Below are 19,008 nucleotides of genomic sequence, written 5' to 3'. Positions count from 1 at the left end.
TTCTTTTCTCTTTCTTTTTCCTCCCTTTTCCAAAGGAATTATGGACGAGTTTTGTTTTTAAACTACAGTCCCTTTTCTCTGCGCCTGTCTTTAAATGTCAAGCCCACACCAGCTATTAGAATATTTTCCTTTTTACTCGTCTTTCTCACTTTATTCGAAATGAAATTTTGCTTTTTCTAATACCTGACACTTGATACTTAGAAATACAACAAAAATTGCATGACTATAAATATTGTAACGGAGAGTATGTTCTTAATGTTTTAGATTTATCGTAGGTTCGTATAAGGACATGGAAGATTATATCTCGTCTCAGTGATCAAACTACTTTCTTTTTTTATTTTAAATACATGTTCCTACCTTCTCAACCAGAATTGAAATTCGTTATCACAATGCTTCACCACCTTGGTAACTCAGTAGTTAGAGTCTCTAAGGGCTTATATCACTAAATTAAGTAATTTTTTTGTGTATTGGTTAGATCTGTTAACTTATTCATAGATTAATCATATTCTACAAAAATAATAAAAACTTAGAGGCCTTTTGGTGTGCCAGCGTAAAGGTTTCCGGTTTACTAAGTTAAAATATGGGCTTCGATTCTGCGTTGTGGACAAAGTGCAGGTAATCGATTTTGTAGTTCTCTACTAAAAATAAACACCAGCAAAATCTAGAAGGTTTGATAGTGGGAAGTAATTTTAATTCGGAGAAAAGTGCTCTTTATATTTGATAATGTCAGTTATACTTTGGTGAGTCTATAAGTGTCGCATATCCATGGAGATTACCACATACCACTTTTTTTTTTTTTAAAAAGATTTTTTTAAGACGATTGATTTATGTTCATTGAGTACGAGGAATAAACTACACAATTTCTATTGCGAGATATTTCTTTATTAAAGTATACTATAGATTCATAGAAAAAGTAAGAATTGCATTATTCATATATTTTAATATCACGTTTAGATATTGTCGAACCTTAATTTTTTTAGAATGTTTCAAAACCTGCTCACTAATGTTCGAATAGAAAGGAACTTAGAGTGGACAGATTCAAGACTATCATATTACGTCTCCAAGACACCGAGTTTAACGGGGATATTGGCAAAGCACTAAACATATACTTTTATTACACTGTTTAAACTTTACCAAGGTTATTACCTTTTGTATTTAGCCAGGATTTGTGAACTTCGCAAAGCAAACATTTTATCATAAAAGGACTGAATTTATGGTTTCGGATATAATAGACTAGTGCAAGCAAACTGTCTTTGGGTATATATATATATATACATATATGTTTTTAAGTTACTTTTGGGGGATGATTTGATGTTTTTGGTCTCAGCCATTTCAAATGAGATATATTCTTATAGAATGTACGTTTATTTTCTACCTAGTTTTATTTTTCCTTTCTAATACCAATAGATGATGTACAGAGGTAATGCATGTCTTCGTAAGAAGTGAAACTATACTCACCAAGTCAGAATATTTAATGTTTCTCTCATAATACAGTATTATTTCCAACTGTGTAAACTTTTATTGGTAGTAGGTTTAACATATAGCAGAAATTTACTTGTTATAGAAAATATTTTATTTTTCTTTGTAAAATATACATTTTTGTTACTTCTGTGATCTCTAGATAATATTTTCCCCACATTTACGATGCATTTAAGGTTACTGACACGAAATATAGACCTGTTTAATATCCTGTTTAAACAATATGCTTTGCTGTTAAATCTCCGTACAGAGAGAAGAAATAATTGAGCATAACATTGTTGTATAATGTTTTCTATTGTCATGTGGTGAAATGAAATGTTCTCAGAACCTATACACAATTTAAGAAAAAAGCAACAATTGATTATGAATCTCTACAACCTGAAGACACAGAGATTTCGCTCATGTATTTAACAATAAAGATACTGCTGATATAAAGTTTTCGACAAAAAAATACAACCAATTTAATTTTCTGTTGTCTCTCTGATGACAACCACCAAAAGAATTACGATATATTAAAGTCACGTTATTATTGTTCCCTTCTAGAATTACAGCATATACCAGGACCATCTCTTCTTGCATTCCACATGGTTAATAAAGATGCCTTCACATGTATAACCGAGGACCGAATTTCTGCAAGTATTACGAGGGCTGTTCAAAAAATATGCGGACTGTTTGAATTGCGCGGCTCCAGTTGGTTTGATGGGAATCCGCTTGGTGTCACTAGGTTCGCACAAATCAGCTGATTACGATGCCATTTCCCGATTGCAGATATCTTCATTTGTGTATTAGCTACGCGGTTTTAAGTGAAGTGCGATTTTTTCGTTTGGCGGATTTCAGAATGAATGACCTGAAGGAGCAACGATTTGCTGTGAAATTTTATGTTAAACTTGGAAAATCTGCCACTGAAACTTTTGCTATGCTTAACACGGCTTACGGTGATGTTGCTATGAAGCGTACGGCATGTTTCAAGTGGCATGAACGTTTTAAGGATGGTCGACAGTCCATTGAAGATGATGAGCGTCCTGGACGTCCTTCCACGTCAACTGACGACCCACACGTCGACAAATTCAACACCCTGGTGCGGGCAAATCGACGTCTGACTGTTGGGGAGCTTGCTGAAGAGTGTGGGATATCAGTTGGATCTTGTTACGAGATTTTGACCGAAAAATTGAAGATGCACCGCGTTGCTGCGAAATTCAGCCCTCAGAACTCGTGAGTTTTTGGCCAAACACTCGATCACTGTTCTTCCCACCCCCTACTCACCTGACCTTGCTCCTTGCGATTTTTCTTGTTCCCCAAACTCAAAAGACCCTTGAAAGGAAGAAGATTTGAGACGATTCCCGAGATTAAGGCAAATGCGACGAAGGAGCTGGAGGACATTACAAAAGAAGCGTACCAGGACTGTTTCAACAAGTGGAAACACTGTTGGGATAAGTGTGTGCGTTGGGAAGGAGAGTACTTTGAAGGGGTCCCAGACCTGTAACTTCTAAATAAAGTACATTTTGTTTTATGACGTCAGTCCGCGTATTTTTTGAACAGACCTCGTATAATAACGTTTTAATTTTGAGATACAAATGAGAACCTTTCGTTTGATGTTTGGTCGAAATATGTGAACTTAATACGTTTTCTTTATACATTCCGTAAGATCACTCGCACCCACATATACAGACTGAATGAGGTTTTGTTTTAGTTTTCATATTTCCCCAAGAAAGATATTATTGCTATCTCAAATCTAAAATGATGAAACGAGATAAGCGTATTTCTAGCGAAGGTTTATTCATACATTTTTCGATATTCATGATACGAAACCTAAATATAGTTGCGTTAATGTAGACGAAATACAGGAGCAAACATGATAAAATCAGGAACAGCTATAACAGGCAACCTATACGTAGGTTAATGCTAATATTACTGCTAACCTATGTGGCACTTCAGTAGCTTGGCGCGAATATTTGGAACAATACACGTTTTTGTCTTAGGTGTAATCACAAGTTTATGAAAATTAAATTTTGAGTGTGCGTCTCCCTCTCTCTCCTACATTTTATAATAAAATGAGTGTATGTGCGTGTGACCGTTATAATTCCAAGAGGAAAAACCTAAGAATTTAAAATTTTACTTTAATACTAAGTTGATCATGTGGGTGTGCATCTAAGTATTATTACTTAGCTTTCTAATGAGGCAAACTAGCGAAAAACTACAAAGAAAATAAATAGTTTCTTATGTAACAATATCTAATATATACAAAAATAAGATCAGTGAGTTTTGATAACAATACATTCCAACAATAGCTTTTATGTTATGCTGGAATGCATTGTTAACAACCAAAGTGTAACCTAATATTGCTTTTAGTCTATGTACTAAAATATAAAATAAAATGTGTAGACCAGAAAACTGCAAAACATATTTATTGATTTCTTAATTTAGTGTATCCGGTGATTAAATAGCTTTGTCTTTTATTAGAAACGTTGGTGATATAACAGAAATATACTTTAATTCAGAAACAATTTAACTTTAAAATCAAGTATGACGTGACACATACTGGCGTTTAATAGCTCAGATAACTCTTATGCCATGACCGAGCCACCACTTTCACACAGAGGAGATCGAAATAACATAGATGAAGAAAATGGAGACAGGTGGTATAATTTATACAGTGTCAAGTTCTTTTGATAAAACATTAACGTTTTTATTTATTTGTGGTTTCTCTATCAAGACAGGTTATCTTAATCCTAAGGTACAGCCATATATTCCCAACTGTTTCTGATGTTTCCAACGTCAGCAGTGTGGTTATTCAAAGGCATCTTGACATGGTTTTGTGAAGTATGGTTGTCGTTATGGCAAAGACTACGACGCCTATGAGTGTGAACAGGACTCTCACTGTGTTAACTGTAATGATTTCCATTCCTCTTACTTTTGTTCTTGTCTTTAGTTGGTGGAGGAGAAACGGGAACAGCACTTGAACATTTTCAATAACATATCATATCATCTTCGACATATGCCATTGCAATATGCTCCACTGCTACAGTAGGTGTGCAGACGTATCTTTCTATGCACTCATCAGAGTCTTTTTCACAATATGTGAAGATTCCTTTGCTCTCCATAGATAAACGTGTTGACAAGTCAACATCTACTTCTGTCTATGTCCTTACTGTTGCTTCCAGTGATAGCTTTTAGTGCCTGCTCAGTTCCTTTTCCATCTTTCTGTCCAATGGACAGGAAGTTGCTGATGTACAAAAAATTGTTAATACTCTAGGCGAGAATTTTTCTTATTTTTCTAGCCCTCCTGCCTCTTCACCTGTTTTCTTAGCCATCACGTCTCTGGCAGAATGGTTGCCTTTTTCCTTTCAGGTCAATCGTCTCTATTACAATAATCACCTCTTTACTCTGGTGAAACCTCAGCTTGCTTTTCATCAGTCTGGAAGTACATTGTTTGGACCTGATGATGTTGACTATGAGATGCTGCACAATCTTTCTCTTTCCTCTTTTGTTCTTCTTCTAGTTGTTTTTAATCAGATTTGAGAAAAAAAATTTCCTGATGCTGGAACAAAGCTATTACCCTATCATTTCTAAAGGTTCCACTGAAAATTCTCCACCATGGATCACCTGATTCAACTTACAACGTCAATCAGGGAAGCCTTCCTGAAGAAAGAACATCTTTATCTCTCATTTTTGATGTTTAAAAGGGTTATTGCATTTTGCGTGGCCTTCATTCGTATGGGTTGCGGAATAATTTGCCCATTTTTATTCATAATTTTTACTCGAAAGTCGATTTCAAATCCGTGCTGGTTCGACTCCTTCCCATTCTTTCGCAAAGGAACTTGGAGACCCTCAAGGCTGTGTCTTGAGTATAACTCTTTTCAGTATCAAAATAAACTTGTTCCTACTGTTGCAAATGGAATTTATATTGACGATTTCCACATATCGTGACGGTCTTCGAACATGAAATGATATGAGAGGCAACTTCAGACTGTTCTCAGTAGCTTGTTGAAGTGGACCACAACAAACGGTTTCACCTTTTTTTTCTTCAAATCCGTTTGCATGCACATTTGTAACCTACAGGGTTTCACCCTGATACGAAGCTCTATCTTGGTGGTGTTGCTCTTGGTGTTTACATTTGACTGTAAACTTACAATCATTCCTCAAAATAAAGCAACTACGTGTCAAGTGTACGTGGGCACTGAATCCTTTTTGTTCTCTCTTTCATTTCTTGGTGAGTCGATTGATGTTCTATGCTAAGATCTACAGTGTTTTTATTTGATCCAAACTGGATTATAGGTCTCCAATTCATGGTTCTGCCAGGACCTAGGCCTTGAAATTGCTAGATCCAAGTCACCATTTGGGACTTCAGCTTACATGGAGGCTTTCTGAACTTTTTCAGTCCAGAGCTTATACATTAAGTCCCACAAACCTCTTTTTAACTTCTACCATTTGCAACTTTCTTTACTGTATGCTTCTAAATTTTTATTTTTATCACAGTATCCCACCTGGAGTTGTGTCTTCCTTCCTCAGTGGGCTATGCTTTATCAAAGTAGATTGTCTACCATTTTCATTTTGGACTTCATATCCAGGTGCAGTTCGCTGCATTGAGTCTGTCACTTGATGACGCTGCTGTCTCCTCTAATCAACTCATTCCACCATGGCTTATTATCATCTCCACCTGTGACAATTCTTTGTGTTATGAAGGGAAAGTGAATACTCCCGATTGGAAGTACCATTTTGTCTTTACTGAACATCATTTGAACCATTTTTCTATTCCAGTTTATACGGACGGTTCGAAATCTGGTGACTCTGTGGGCTCTGCCAAGGCTTGTTGTGGCTCAGTGGTTGTTCACAGGATCTCCTCTACAGTTTCTGTGTTCACTGTCAAGTTTTATTTTTTTTACCTTAGATCACATTGAAGCTACACAGATTGTACTATTTATACTGACACTTTTAGGTCTCTACATTAGTTTTCACCCTGTTTTAATTGATTTTCCAAAACGACTGGCCCATTTTTCTTTATCTTCTATGTTTACCAGTTTTTGGATATCTGGTCATGTCAGTATTCGCGGGAACGAGCTCACTGACACCACAGCTAAGTCTGTCTCCTCTGGTACTGTTACAACTGTGCTTATCCCATATATGAACAACGGTCCTGTATTCAAGGCTCGGCTTCGTGCCAGTTGGCAGTCAACTTGGAGTAAAAACGTGATATAAAACTTTACAAAGAGAACTTTTGTTGTTCTTTGGCCTTCTAGTTACCATAAGGATAGGAAGGAGTAAGTTAAAGTATTGGTTAAAGTTTTGACTAATCGTTTTCTTTTATCTGGGTCTAATCCACCAATGTATGGCCTTTGTGATACTGAAGTAACAATAACTCACGTTTTGCTGTTGTAGACATGTCTTTCCTATATATAGTCTTACCCCAGGCCAGGATCATTAGCGATGGTGACACTGTCCAACTTAATTGTGATTTTAACTTTTATGAGCCATTGGTTTTTTAAGTTCTATTTTAGTCTTTTATCTCACTTTTACATGCTGTCTAGTTTTTAACTCGATTTATTTTTACATTTTATAGAATTTTACTTTTAGGTTTTTACCGGTTGTTTGGCGCAGGAAGCCTAGTTACTTTGAGCCAAAAAGACATCAAAGAATCTACTGAATAAATCGTTAAAGAGATACCTTTGGACCATGTCGAAAAAGTCTTGAGAGACGATAGGGAAACGTCCAGCATGTTGCTTTCGAGACGTATCTTTAGTCTTAAATTCGAGTCAGTTTTTACATAAAATACTTCAAAAATATGACTAATTACAATACAAAATAATTGATTAAGAATATACGTTACAGGAAAAATGTGGTAGTGTCAATAAATAAAGCGTCACTATAGAAGCCAGATCATTGCCATTTTTTAATTTAAAAGGCATTTGTGTAATTCGAGGGTCGCAGGTTCGAATCCCCGTCACATCAACATGCTCGACCTTTCAGCCGTGGAGGTGTTATAATGTGACGGTCCATCCCACTGTTCGCTGGTAAAAGAGTAGTCCAAGAATTGGCGGTGGGTGGTGATAATAACTAGCTGCCTTCTGTCTAGTCTTACACCGCTAAATTAGGGACGGCTAGCGCAGATAGCTTTCGAGTAGCTTTGCGCGAAATTCAAATAAACAAAACGAAAAAAAATAAAAGACATTTGCAGTTCTGTAAAATTCTCAAACGTATCAATTAAACTATAAATTTAGAACGTTTATATTTTTAATAAAATGTGATAAAAATTCGTAAACTTTACTATTCTTTAATAATAAAAACTAAAGGAATTTGTAGGAGCATTATAGTGTTAATCTAAAAAATACATTGGATATTATTTATCCTTTCCAATTATAGTTATATTAAAATTGCCCAAATGGAAAAATAACATTTGTTACAACAAAACTTTGATCAAAATAGTCACTGACAGACATTCAGTAATGCGATATTTGTTCCAACATAATGCCATAATTATGAGTGTGTATGTTTTCTTGTAGCAAAGCCACATTGGGTTATCTGCTGAGCGCACCGAGGGGAATCGAACTGTTGAATTTAGCGTAGTAAATCCATAGATGTACCGCTGTACTAGCGGGTGGCCGTAATTATGAAGTCATATCAAAGTTAAATTGCAATACTTCAAAGTTAATGTGTTTCATTTTCGTACACTTCGTTTTAATTAACAATTTAAATCAATACTTGGGATTAGGATAACAACAAATACTGATGTTTAGGTAATCTGTAACAAAATGTAGATCATATTGGGTGGAATACGATATTGGTGCACTGAAGCACTCGCATATCTTTAACGTACAGTGCGTTGTTATTTATTTAGAATGTAACTAATCAAATCGATGTAACTTATATATACACATCTATAAAGTCGTAGTTTACGTTAAATTTTCAATATATTAGAAACAAATTCGAAACAAAACAGTTATTAAAATCTGTAATACTATACTTGTGATAAAGTACAAAATGAGGGTAACCAAACTCGTAGTTTCATTGTTAAACAAGTCAATCATATGATTCATATACGAATGATTGATTTTGCAGCCTATGTAAAACTTAGTGCTGTTACATGATGTTATTTCAGTTGTCACTTTGAGGTGAATAACAATGAAAACTTGCTCTCATTTGACATAAACAATAATTAGATCTTAATGAACGTAGCGTTATGTTCGTATCTTTTCATCAATTCATGTCACCAAATAGAATAAAGCTACAAGTATGTCTTATCGTAATATCATAACATTTCATATTACATGTTGAAATTTTTAATGTTTTCCAAAAAATGTAAACATAAAGGGAGATAAACATATAAGTAAAAGTTTACTTTAATACAACTGGTTAATTCATTTTAATGGTATGAATATGGTTTCTTAGTATGTACAAACGTCGAAAATTGAACAACAACAGTAGTTCACTTTTAAATTGATATTACAGGAAATTTTTGTGTACCGCCCTTAGGTTTGATCTTTCTTCTGATCAAAGTAAATCAACTGTGTTTGAACAGTGACCAAATCAAAGGCAAAGACGTCCACTCAGACGCTTATGGAGTATAAACCACGAATCTTTTTTAAAATATATTTCCATCTTATTTAAGAAGTGTATGTATTTTCTTATAGCAAAGCCACGTCAGGCTATCTGCTGAGTTCACCGAGGGGAATCAAACCCTTGACTGCAGGGTTGCAAATCCGTAGACTTACCGCTGTACCAGCGGTGAACCTTGAAGAATTGTCTTGTTGACCTAGTCGTATGAATGAATAATTTTTCCTGTGAAGTTGTACCTTATTGGTATCCAGTCTGTACTAAAAAAAATGTAATTTATTGAATTATATTTATTTTTTACCTAAATTTACGTAATTTATTATGATATAGCTATTTTAAATTATTTTTAATACATAGAAAATTGGATACTTACTATTATATCTGTGATACTTTTAAAACAACTTGGATAAAAAATAATGTGAATAATTGAGCCAATGGTAATACTTAACGTTTAAAAACGCATCGTTTTCTAACGTATATATTTTTATGTTTGTTTAAGACTGACGTGCCCTGATGATAAACTGAGTTGCAATCTGAGAGTTGTAACCTCAAATCTCATCACCGAACATACTCAACCGCAGTCAATCCGCATTATTTAATTAGGACAATCCAAGAGTTGGCGTTGGGTGATGTCGCCTATCTTCTACTTGGACTTTCATTTTTAAAGTAAATACAGATAGTACAGATAAACTTCGAGTAATTTTGCTCGGAATTTAATTAACATACATATATCTGCTTCTTTTACCACAGAGCTATGTTATAGGCAATATGCGCTCTGTCCACCATGGGAAACCACGCAATTCTGAATTTTAGCAAAAGAAATTCGCGAAGTTACCACTAACTCAGTTATTGCGAGGAATGTTTTTTCATGTAATATTTCATATTGGAAGAAAATAAAGTGTGTGTGTGTGTGTTTTCTTATAGCAAAGCCACATTGGGCTATCTGCTGAGTCCACCGAGGAGAATAAACTATGTTTCAGTTTCATGTAAACGACCTAAGGATATGTTTAGACAACAAGGCCAAAGTTCATTATGAAAAACTTTAATAATTTTTATTTGACGACCTTAGAAACTAACGACATTTTTTTATTGTTCAGCAGTGTCATTGATTCTGAATTAGTGTCGTCGATTTTATCAATAAACGTTCAGAACATATTTTATTAATTTTAAACAAGCTGTGAACAGCGTACAAAGACTGTTTAAAATTAAATCGGGATATTTGTATAGAACACTAAATAGGCGATGTATACTGAAATTACATAAAGCTCATGGTACATCCATAAGTTATACAAAGAGATAGAACGTTATATTAAAATAGTTTTGGAGCACCTGTACAATAGTCCTACAACTCAGTCTCCATTACAAAACTCTATCCTCGAAAATGCTATTGAAATAAAACAAAAAGAATAATGCTGTGAAACTATACTTGTAGAAACATTTGATTGTGTTAATATTTAAACTAACCTTCCATCAGCAATTAAGGTCAAAATCTTCAACAAATTGGACGATGCCATTTTGAGGTTACAAGTTTTCCATTTCAAAATTGAATATTCCAGAATAACTACGTTACAATTTCACTCTTCGTGTTCCATATAAAATCGTTCTTTTCAAGAGACCTTATCTAATGTTCGAACAGATAACAGTTTTACTTGAGAATACCACAAGGAGAAATGTTGGTACCTTTATCACAGAAATCATTGCAGAATTTATTATTTTACAAATCATAACTTTGACTCTCGGGTAAAATTTAAAAGTATACATTCACTGAGAGAATGACTTGTTTTATAAGGGAAAGAACTCTCATCGCGAAGAGTAGTGATTTCTGAGAAAAGTACACTATCGTATTTGAACTACACCATGTCCACCATAACGATATCACTCTTATGTAAAACTTTTCAAACACATATTGATGGGATAATAGGGTTACTAGTATAGGCATGCTGTGAGTTGCGTATTCAGTAAAACAACAGATGATCTGTTGCCCTAAATACTGAATCAGCAATTATTTTGTTATATGTGCATCTTTTTTTTCCACTTTTATTAAAATCTGATTAATCAGCCCTGTCCCAGTATATAAAGTTATGTGGTATATTTGACTTACATCCTTAGATCTACATGTAAATCTTAAAATGAATATTTCATTAAAGATTTTTGTTCAATTTTAAAAATAAATAGTAGAAAGGAATTTAAAAACACAGTGTATTTTTAAGTAGAAGATCTTTCTGAAAATGTATAGAAAGTACATATAAACAACGTAAAGTCAGAAGAGTACTGTGGAACCACAACACAACAGGATCGCAGATAGAACTTACCAAACCACCTAAAGACTTAACTGATGTCAAAAACGACATTCAAACATCTCATGTGAATGTGATCAAGAACACAGTGTAGGGAGAAAAAAGTCATAATGTATCTGAATGAGAAACAAACAAAAACTGTATAATACATATACACTTACAATATCCCAGCAGATCACAGAATCAATATAACATAATAAAAGTAAATAATAGTATTTGTGTGTTTTTCTTATAGCAAAGACACATCAGACTTTATATTGTGTCCACGGAGGGGAATCGAACCGCTTATTTTAGCGTTGTAAATCCATAGAATTACCGCTGTTCCAGTGGAGAACAAATAATAGTAATATATAATAATATGATTCATAAACTAGTTATCTAAATAAATAACAAGAAATCTTACGCATCCACACAACTGAGAGCAACATGTGTGAATAAAAGGTATTAAACGGTAAAACTTTACATTAAGTAGTAAATAAACTTTTATATAAAATAATGTTAATTACGACTATCTTGTATGATGCAACCATTAACTTAATATTCCACTAGATTAGGGTACTAACATTAAGTACTTATTGTTGTGTAAGGGTCGCCAGTTACACTATAAACGCACGTAATTGAGCGTATTCATTCTCATAATTGCTGAAGATTTCGCTTTGTTTTTCTGTTTCTGTATTCAACATGCAATAAAATAAAAAACAATAAACTATGGTGATATGGACCACATACGATATAAATAAAATGAATCCCTATTAATCCACACAATAGAGAACACTCCTATACAACCAATCATTGACTTTAATAAAATTCTCTCCTGAAACCTAGAAATTTAGTTACATCATGTAAGGTGCTGAAACTAACGCTATAAACTAATTAACATCTACCAAGAAAAGTTCATTAAGTATAAACTAGTCTTAGGTGTTTATATATAAAAAAGTATTGTAATTTAGTATGTTTTGAATTTAGGACAAAGCTACAGAAAGAGCTATCTGTGCTTTGTACACCAGGGGTATTGAAACCCAGTTTTTGCTAGTTGGAATCCAAAGACATAGCGCTATGCCACTGTGGAACTTTGTCGGAGGTATCTCGTACTCTTAAGACCATACATTAATTTAAAGTTATTAATTAACTTACTTTTCTCAGCACAGTAGGTAACTGATGATTATTTTATCAATATTAATTTATATTTAAGAACCAGTAATAAATAATATTTGAAAGATTACACTTATCGAGGGACCTGTGTTAACAGCTTATAACGTCACTACGCGTAAAAGTACCTTTAAGAAAAGTTATATTTCAGTGGTTGGGTCTTCTCGTTTGGTAGTTAATAAGATCTAATAACTAAATTTTTGTCTTGTTTTTTTTTTTTGTATTGAACGTTATCCTTGCTAAGGTTACTCAGCGATTTCAGATCGTGACATTTGGCTGAACTTAGTCCTGTCTGATTGTGTGAATGAAAAATGTGAGCGGGAATACAATAGAGTAAGTAATACATAATATTTCATATAATACAAGTTCGTCGATTCAAATTATATCTTATGACGCAAATCTTAATATGTAACTTAATCAGACTGTTTTCATTTGCTGCCATAATGTATGTTTCCAACGACAATCACAATTCGTCAGTCCAATGTCCAAACCTCGGTGGTTCAGCTTTTACTCTGAGGGCTCATATCGCTACAGTTTCGGTTTCGTACCACGCGAAAAAAATTCTTCATAGTAATATACAAAAAAATATGCAACAACTTCTTACTTTGTATAATTTCCATGTACATTGCCATTAATATTATAATGAGATATAAAGTGGTAAAACTGTGGTTGATAGGTAAGTTTGTATATTAGTAAAATTTACTAAAGACGTTAAAACCTAGAGATTCTCCGGTGGGTCAGATTAAATTTTTGGGTTTACGGAACCAAAATCCAGGGCTTTTTTATTCGTGATACTAAATTCAACAACAATAAAAGCGGGAAGATTTTCTAGTGGCAAGTGAATTTAAAATGTATTATTTACACTTTATACTTGTAATCTGATTTATATATTTGCGCTTATTATATCTCTATAAAATTACTATGCAACTCTACATTCATAATTTTGAATATGATTAAGTTATGTGTTCCAAGTGTACAAAAAGTGAAACATACAATTTCTTCTGTACGATATTTCGTTATTATTGTAAACTAAAGATTAACAGACAAACGTATAAGTATAGTATTTATATACAGACTGTATTATTAAGGTGGTGTATTAATATAACGAAAAGTTACTTTTGCAGAATGAATTCAAAACCAGCCCAGTATTGTTCGAATAGACCAAAAAAGGTTTTAGAGTTCACAGACTCAAGACTTTCACATTACTTCTCGAAGATGAGTGGATCAAACTGGGATATTGTCTTAGACTTTGGATGTGGTCCTGGTAATGTAACAAAAGATATACTTTTAAAACACTGTCCAAACACGACAAAAAATTTTGCTGTCGATCTTCTGTCAGAATTTGTTGACTTCGCCAAGGAAACATTCGGTCATAAAAGGATAGAATATATGGTTTTGGATATAATAGAAAAGCAAGGAGAAAATCGATTTCAGAAATCTATATATAGACAGTCATATACAAAATGTGTATGTTTTTTGTTAAACTACCTTAACTGGATGGTGTTATTAATAAAATATGTTCTGATTTCAGTACGTTGAATTGATTATATATATTTTCGAAGAATGCATCTTTGTTATTGATTTACACACTTCATTTTTTCTCTCTAATATCTAATGATGGTGTACAGTAGTAATGAAGGTTTTTTTATATACTGCTCAAAAAGTTAAAGGAACAAGTACGTTTTCTTATATACTTTACCTCAGTGTTCCAAATGTGATAATATTTTTATTCTTTTAGGTAATTTGCCTCATTTAAGTTCCATCTGAATCCATTTTTTAATGTGTGATGAACAGTAAAACATGGAGAAATAAAATTTTTAAAAATGGCCAATATCACCAAAACTGATATCCCCTATGAAACAATACTTTAAACAGTTTACATGCGTTTATTCAAGAAATTTTTGAAACATTCAATATCTAGTGTGACCTCCACGGGCTATGACACACTCCTAACATCGATTTGGTACACTTCGAATCAGTCTGTCGATGCTATCTTGGGGTATGGCAGCCAACTCGTCTATCAGGGCATGTCGGAGTTCCTGTACATTCTGAGGATGTTACTGGCGTTCACTAATACGCCGCAACAATATATCCCAACAATGTTCAATCGGATTTAAATCTGGAGATCTGGCGGGCCACCTAAAAGTATCTTTTCCTTCCTCGTCAAGTCAGTCCATACACAGTCTGGCGACGTGGACTTGCGCGTTAACCTGCATGAGAACGAATCCATCGCCGACAGCACCGGCAAAAGGCCTCACATGGGTTCCAGAATTTTGTCTGTACATCTGTATCTTTTTATAGCACCCCTGTCGAGTATGCGTAAGTCTATGCGGCCACACAAGCATATGCCTGCCCAGGCCATTACAGAACCTCCTCCATAAACGTCGACTTGCACAATGTTACAGGCGGAAATTCGCTCTCCTCGGCGTCTCAACTCTCTCGCACGTCCATCATCACGAGACACAGTGAACCTGCTCTCGTCTGTCCACAGCACGGTGGCCCATTGACGAAGTCCCCAGTCCAGGTGCTGACGAGCAAACTCCAACCTAGCTGCACGGTGTCGCGCTATCCAAATAACTCCTCTTCCAGGCCGTCTGGCTCTAAGACGTCCTTCGTGCAGACGATTGCGAACTGTCTGGGTCGATACACGGGTTCCATTGGAATGCTGAAGGTCATTCCGCAGTGGCCGTGCCGTAGTTAACCTGTCCCGCAGAGCAGTAGTCATGAGGTAGCGGTCCTCTTTGGCTGTTCTGCAGCGATGACGGCTTTGACCTGGTCTCCTGCTATAAGAGTTCGTCTTCTTCCAACATCTCGACCGCCCTGGCCATCTCGTTCTCTGTCAGATGGCGCCTGACTGCTTGAGTACACGAGACGAAGGTACACACTGACAAAACGAGCCGCAAAAGTTCTATGTTGGTCTTTGTTTCGAGAATTAATCAGGAATGCATAGTTTCAGGTACAGCCTTATATAGGGTACCTTGAGTTGGATTCTCCTTGAGTGAGGTGAGTTTTGTTTGAGTTGCTTCAAACTTCACTTGCAAGCTTAAAAAATACACTTGTAACAGAACGGATATGTTTTTCATACATAAATTTAGTTATGACAAAAATATACTGAAATACGTACTTGTTCCTTTAAATTTTTGAGCAGTATATAAAGTTCAATTATACTCAACAATTTAGCATATGTGACTTTTGCAGATAATGTATTTTTAATACTAATGTGAAAATGTTATTAAATGTACACTTAAAATACAAAATCTTAATTTCGCAACTGCTTAGAGATCTCCTTATATAACAAAATAGAGGTAATATTAAAAAAAAACCCATAAAATACAAATTTATAGTTATAAGTGAATAATTTTCTAATCACATTTGCAATACGCTTAAGGCTGTTGTATTGTGAAATGGATTTTTTTAAGTGTTAACTATTCGTACAGAGTAAAAATATGATTGCGATATACATTTTTGTTGCAACTTTTTTATCATCAAATGGCGAAATTATAAGGTTTTCAAAACCGAAATACATTTAAAGTAATGCAATAATAACTAATCACGAAACCCTACATCTTAATAGATGAATTTCTTGCATAAATACAATAGTAAAGAAAATTTGAAAAAAAAAAAGAATCGTTTTGAAAAAATTGTTTGATAGACACGAAAATATGAAGAAAAAGGAAGAAACTTCTATTGATTAAGATGTTACGGTACCTAACATAAACATATGGACAGACTGAAAAGTAACAGAAAGAAAACGACGAAAATTAATAGGAAATCTTTGCAAGCACTGTAATAATAAAATAAACTCACAGAAAGATCATTTATATCATATATGTGTATATATGAGTGTGATTGTGAGTGTGAATTGTTAAAAACTTGTGCAACCTGTTGTTGAAAAAAATAAAGGAAAAGGAATATTATTCTTGAGTTATCAATTAATGTAAACTATACAGTGAAGTAGAGATTATGAATTATCGAGAGAAGAAAAATTTTACGAATACTGAAGAAATTGTGAAATTGAACTTCCCTTAGATAACCTTCCAAGTTACATAAACAGTTCTGTTATGCGTTCTTGTGGATTTTGGAACTTTGTGTCGTAAAAACATCGAAGAGATTGGCTTTGTCAATAAATGTTGAAGTAGAAGTGTCATTTGTATTTGAGTAAATGGGTTAGCGTAATTAGCCACAGATGTATAAAATCCGATCTCGGTTATGAGAGGAACTGGGGGGACTTAACAAGTTCATTACAGACCTATCGGTACCTGAGATCTTTAACTGCAAAAAGTATCATTACGCGAAGTATTCTAAGCATATATATTGAGGAAAATTGTATCTCAAGTAAGGGAATATTTACGAAATAGAGAAGAGGAAATGTGAAGCGATGGCATTTCTCAATAGGGTGACGGATCTTTATGTAAATTAAATAAAAAAGCTTGGAATATGTTGGTAGTAGGATGAAGTAATTGTAGTTTCAGATATTTTAGCAAAGGGGTTAAGTTCTCAACAGTATAGAGATCTGAACAAATCATAAAGTGTTGTTTTCCATATACATCTGGTTAGAAGACCAGTATGAATTACGATAATTCAAAGTGTAATTCTAATTCACTTTTCTTACACATATATTTTAGTGTCTAGCTGGATGAGATTTAAAAACTATCACTACCAACTGGTGAGGAATTAAAACTTGTACTAGTTATGTATAAATCACATTTGCATGAAGAATGTTGTTAATTATGACGAGTACAGAATGGTAAAGACAAAATGATTCAAGTAAATAGAATAATTCAGAAACATATACCATGATAATTAATATAAGGTATAAAGATATAGGTACGAAACTTATGGTCAAGGAATAGAAAGTGGTCATGAAGAAATGAATCCCCAACTCAAATGTAGACAGTTATTATCTATAGTTTTCCCTGCAGACTTATCGCTGCACTAGTGGGAGAGGCAAAACATATAAGTAGTAACAGGAATGACGACATGAGTCTAGAATAAGTACGAAGGAGCTATGATTATGACTCATCTGAGGTCTGTATATTCAAACTGTAACACTATCAATATTACTTACCGCAACTTCTGTCTTCCTGGTATCAATGGAGTTGCCACTATGGCGTAAAACGTAAGTATGTAATTTGACTGGCTAAAAAGAGTAAAGAATGAAGCAGCCATTAGATTTCGTTTGTAGTCACGAGCACTTTCAGTACTGGTTGATGAACGTTTAATGAACAAATGGTAATAAGAAGAAATTTTAGAAACTTTTCTGTATTCTATTATAATTATATTCTACAATAAGAAAATTAAACAGTAAGTTGTACATTTCTTATACTTAATTGTTGCAAAATAACAAGAATGAAAACATGTATAAAGAATTAACATGTGTTATATGTGAATATATACTTATAAAGAAAGACTATACGTTAAATTATATTGAGAATTGAACGAGAAATCTTTTCAGGATGATAAAAGGATGTCAAGTAATTTGTTAGTTATAATATCTACCTTATTCTAATAATCTACAATACAGGTAAAAATGATATATTAAATCACAATAGTCAGCTCGGTGACTTGTGAAAAAAAATAGCAAGTATCTTAAATTCCAACTGAGCACTGTTTGTCTGAAGTAACAATATCGTCACAAGGTCATAATTTCTACCCATAGAAACAATGTAAACATTTGGAACTGAAAACAGTCATAATTAAATCTAGAAATTTTAAATTAAATTATAGTTAGTGACACAATATATATATATATATATATATATAGAGAGAATTTTAATAATAACATTCTCTTGTGTTGGGTATGGTGTGAATTTAAATATCGCGCAAAGCTACACGATGGCTATTTGCGCTAGCCGTCCGTAATTTAGCAGAGTAACACTGGAGGTAAAGTAGGTCGTCATCGCCACACACCACAAACTCTTGAGCAACTCTTTTACCAACAAATAGTGGAATTGACTGTCACACAGTTGAAAGGGCGACCATGATAGGTGTTTTAGTGATTCCAACCTGCGGCCCTCAGATTACGAGTCAAGCGCCCTATCCACCTAACCATGTCGGGCCTTCGGTTTGTAAAGTAAGAACAATGGACCTAATAAGACCATCTGCCTAAAGAAACACATTCACCTTTGTGAAATATAAGTAATGCATACATAAACATAAGTCGAACTCTGTATACTATCCTATTAAAATATCTGACTTTCTAAAACATACACAAAACACCGAGTAACGTTTATAGAACTCTTATTAAAAAATATCCCCTATATAGGAACAAAATCAACATATACAACCTGAATATTATCATCTTCCTATAATCTTTAGTAACACCATCCATCGATGGTAAGAAGTTCTCCATGTGAAACATTAATAACATCGTGCACTTGTAGGACCTTAGTAACATAATTCGCCTGAAATAACAGTATCCCAGACCTTTGATAGCACCTTACAGTTTATAGAAACGGGCTACTAAACCTTAATAACTCCATCTGCTTATAACCCTTAACAAAACAACTCGTCTATAGTAATAGGCCCTTTGGTA

The 19,008-nt window shown here is 34.0% G+C and overlaps 1 protein-coding gene across 2 annotated transcripts in view; it reads right to left on the bottom strand.

Annotated features, from left to right (window-relative positions):
- LOC143238103 (uncharacterized) overlaps window positions 1–19,008 on the bottom strand; it is a 26,372-nt gene extending 7,364 nt beyond the window's left edge. Inside the window, exons 1-3 of one of the 2 annotated variants that reach the window (XM_076478054.1) lie at window positions 18,761–19,008; window positions 17,542–17,613; window positions 8,822–9,282 (exon numbers count right to left, since the gene is read on the bottom strand). In XM_076478054.1, coding sequence (XP_076334169.1) covers window positions 9,120–9,282; window positions 17,542–17,613; window positions 18,761–18,870 — 345 coding nt within the window. In that variant the 5' untranslated portion in view covers window positions 18,871–19,008 and the 3' untranslated portion in view covers window positions 8,822–9,119. Of the gene's footprint in view, window positions 1–8,821; window positions 9,283–17,541; window positions 17,614–18,760 lie in introns of those variants that run through there. The other variant, XR_013020405.1, reaches the window with a different exon arrangement.

This window comes from Tachypleus tridentatus, chromosome 13 (genome assembly GCF_004210375.1).
Source record: "Tachypleus tridentatus isolate NWPU-2018 chromosome 13, ASM421037v1, whole genome shotgun sequence".
NCBI classification, from domain to species: domain Eukaryota; kingdom Metazoa; phylum Arthropoda; class Merostomata; order Xiphosura; family Limulidae; genus Tachypleus; species Tachypleus tridentatus.
The sequence above is the reverse complement of the archived record's forward strand: the minus strand, read 5'-3'. Positions and strand labels throughout refer to the sequence as shown.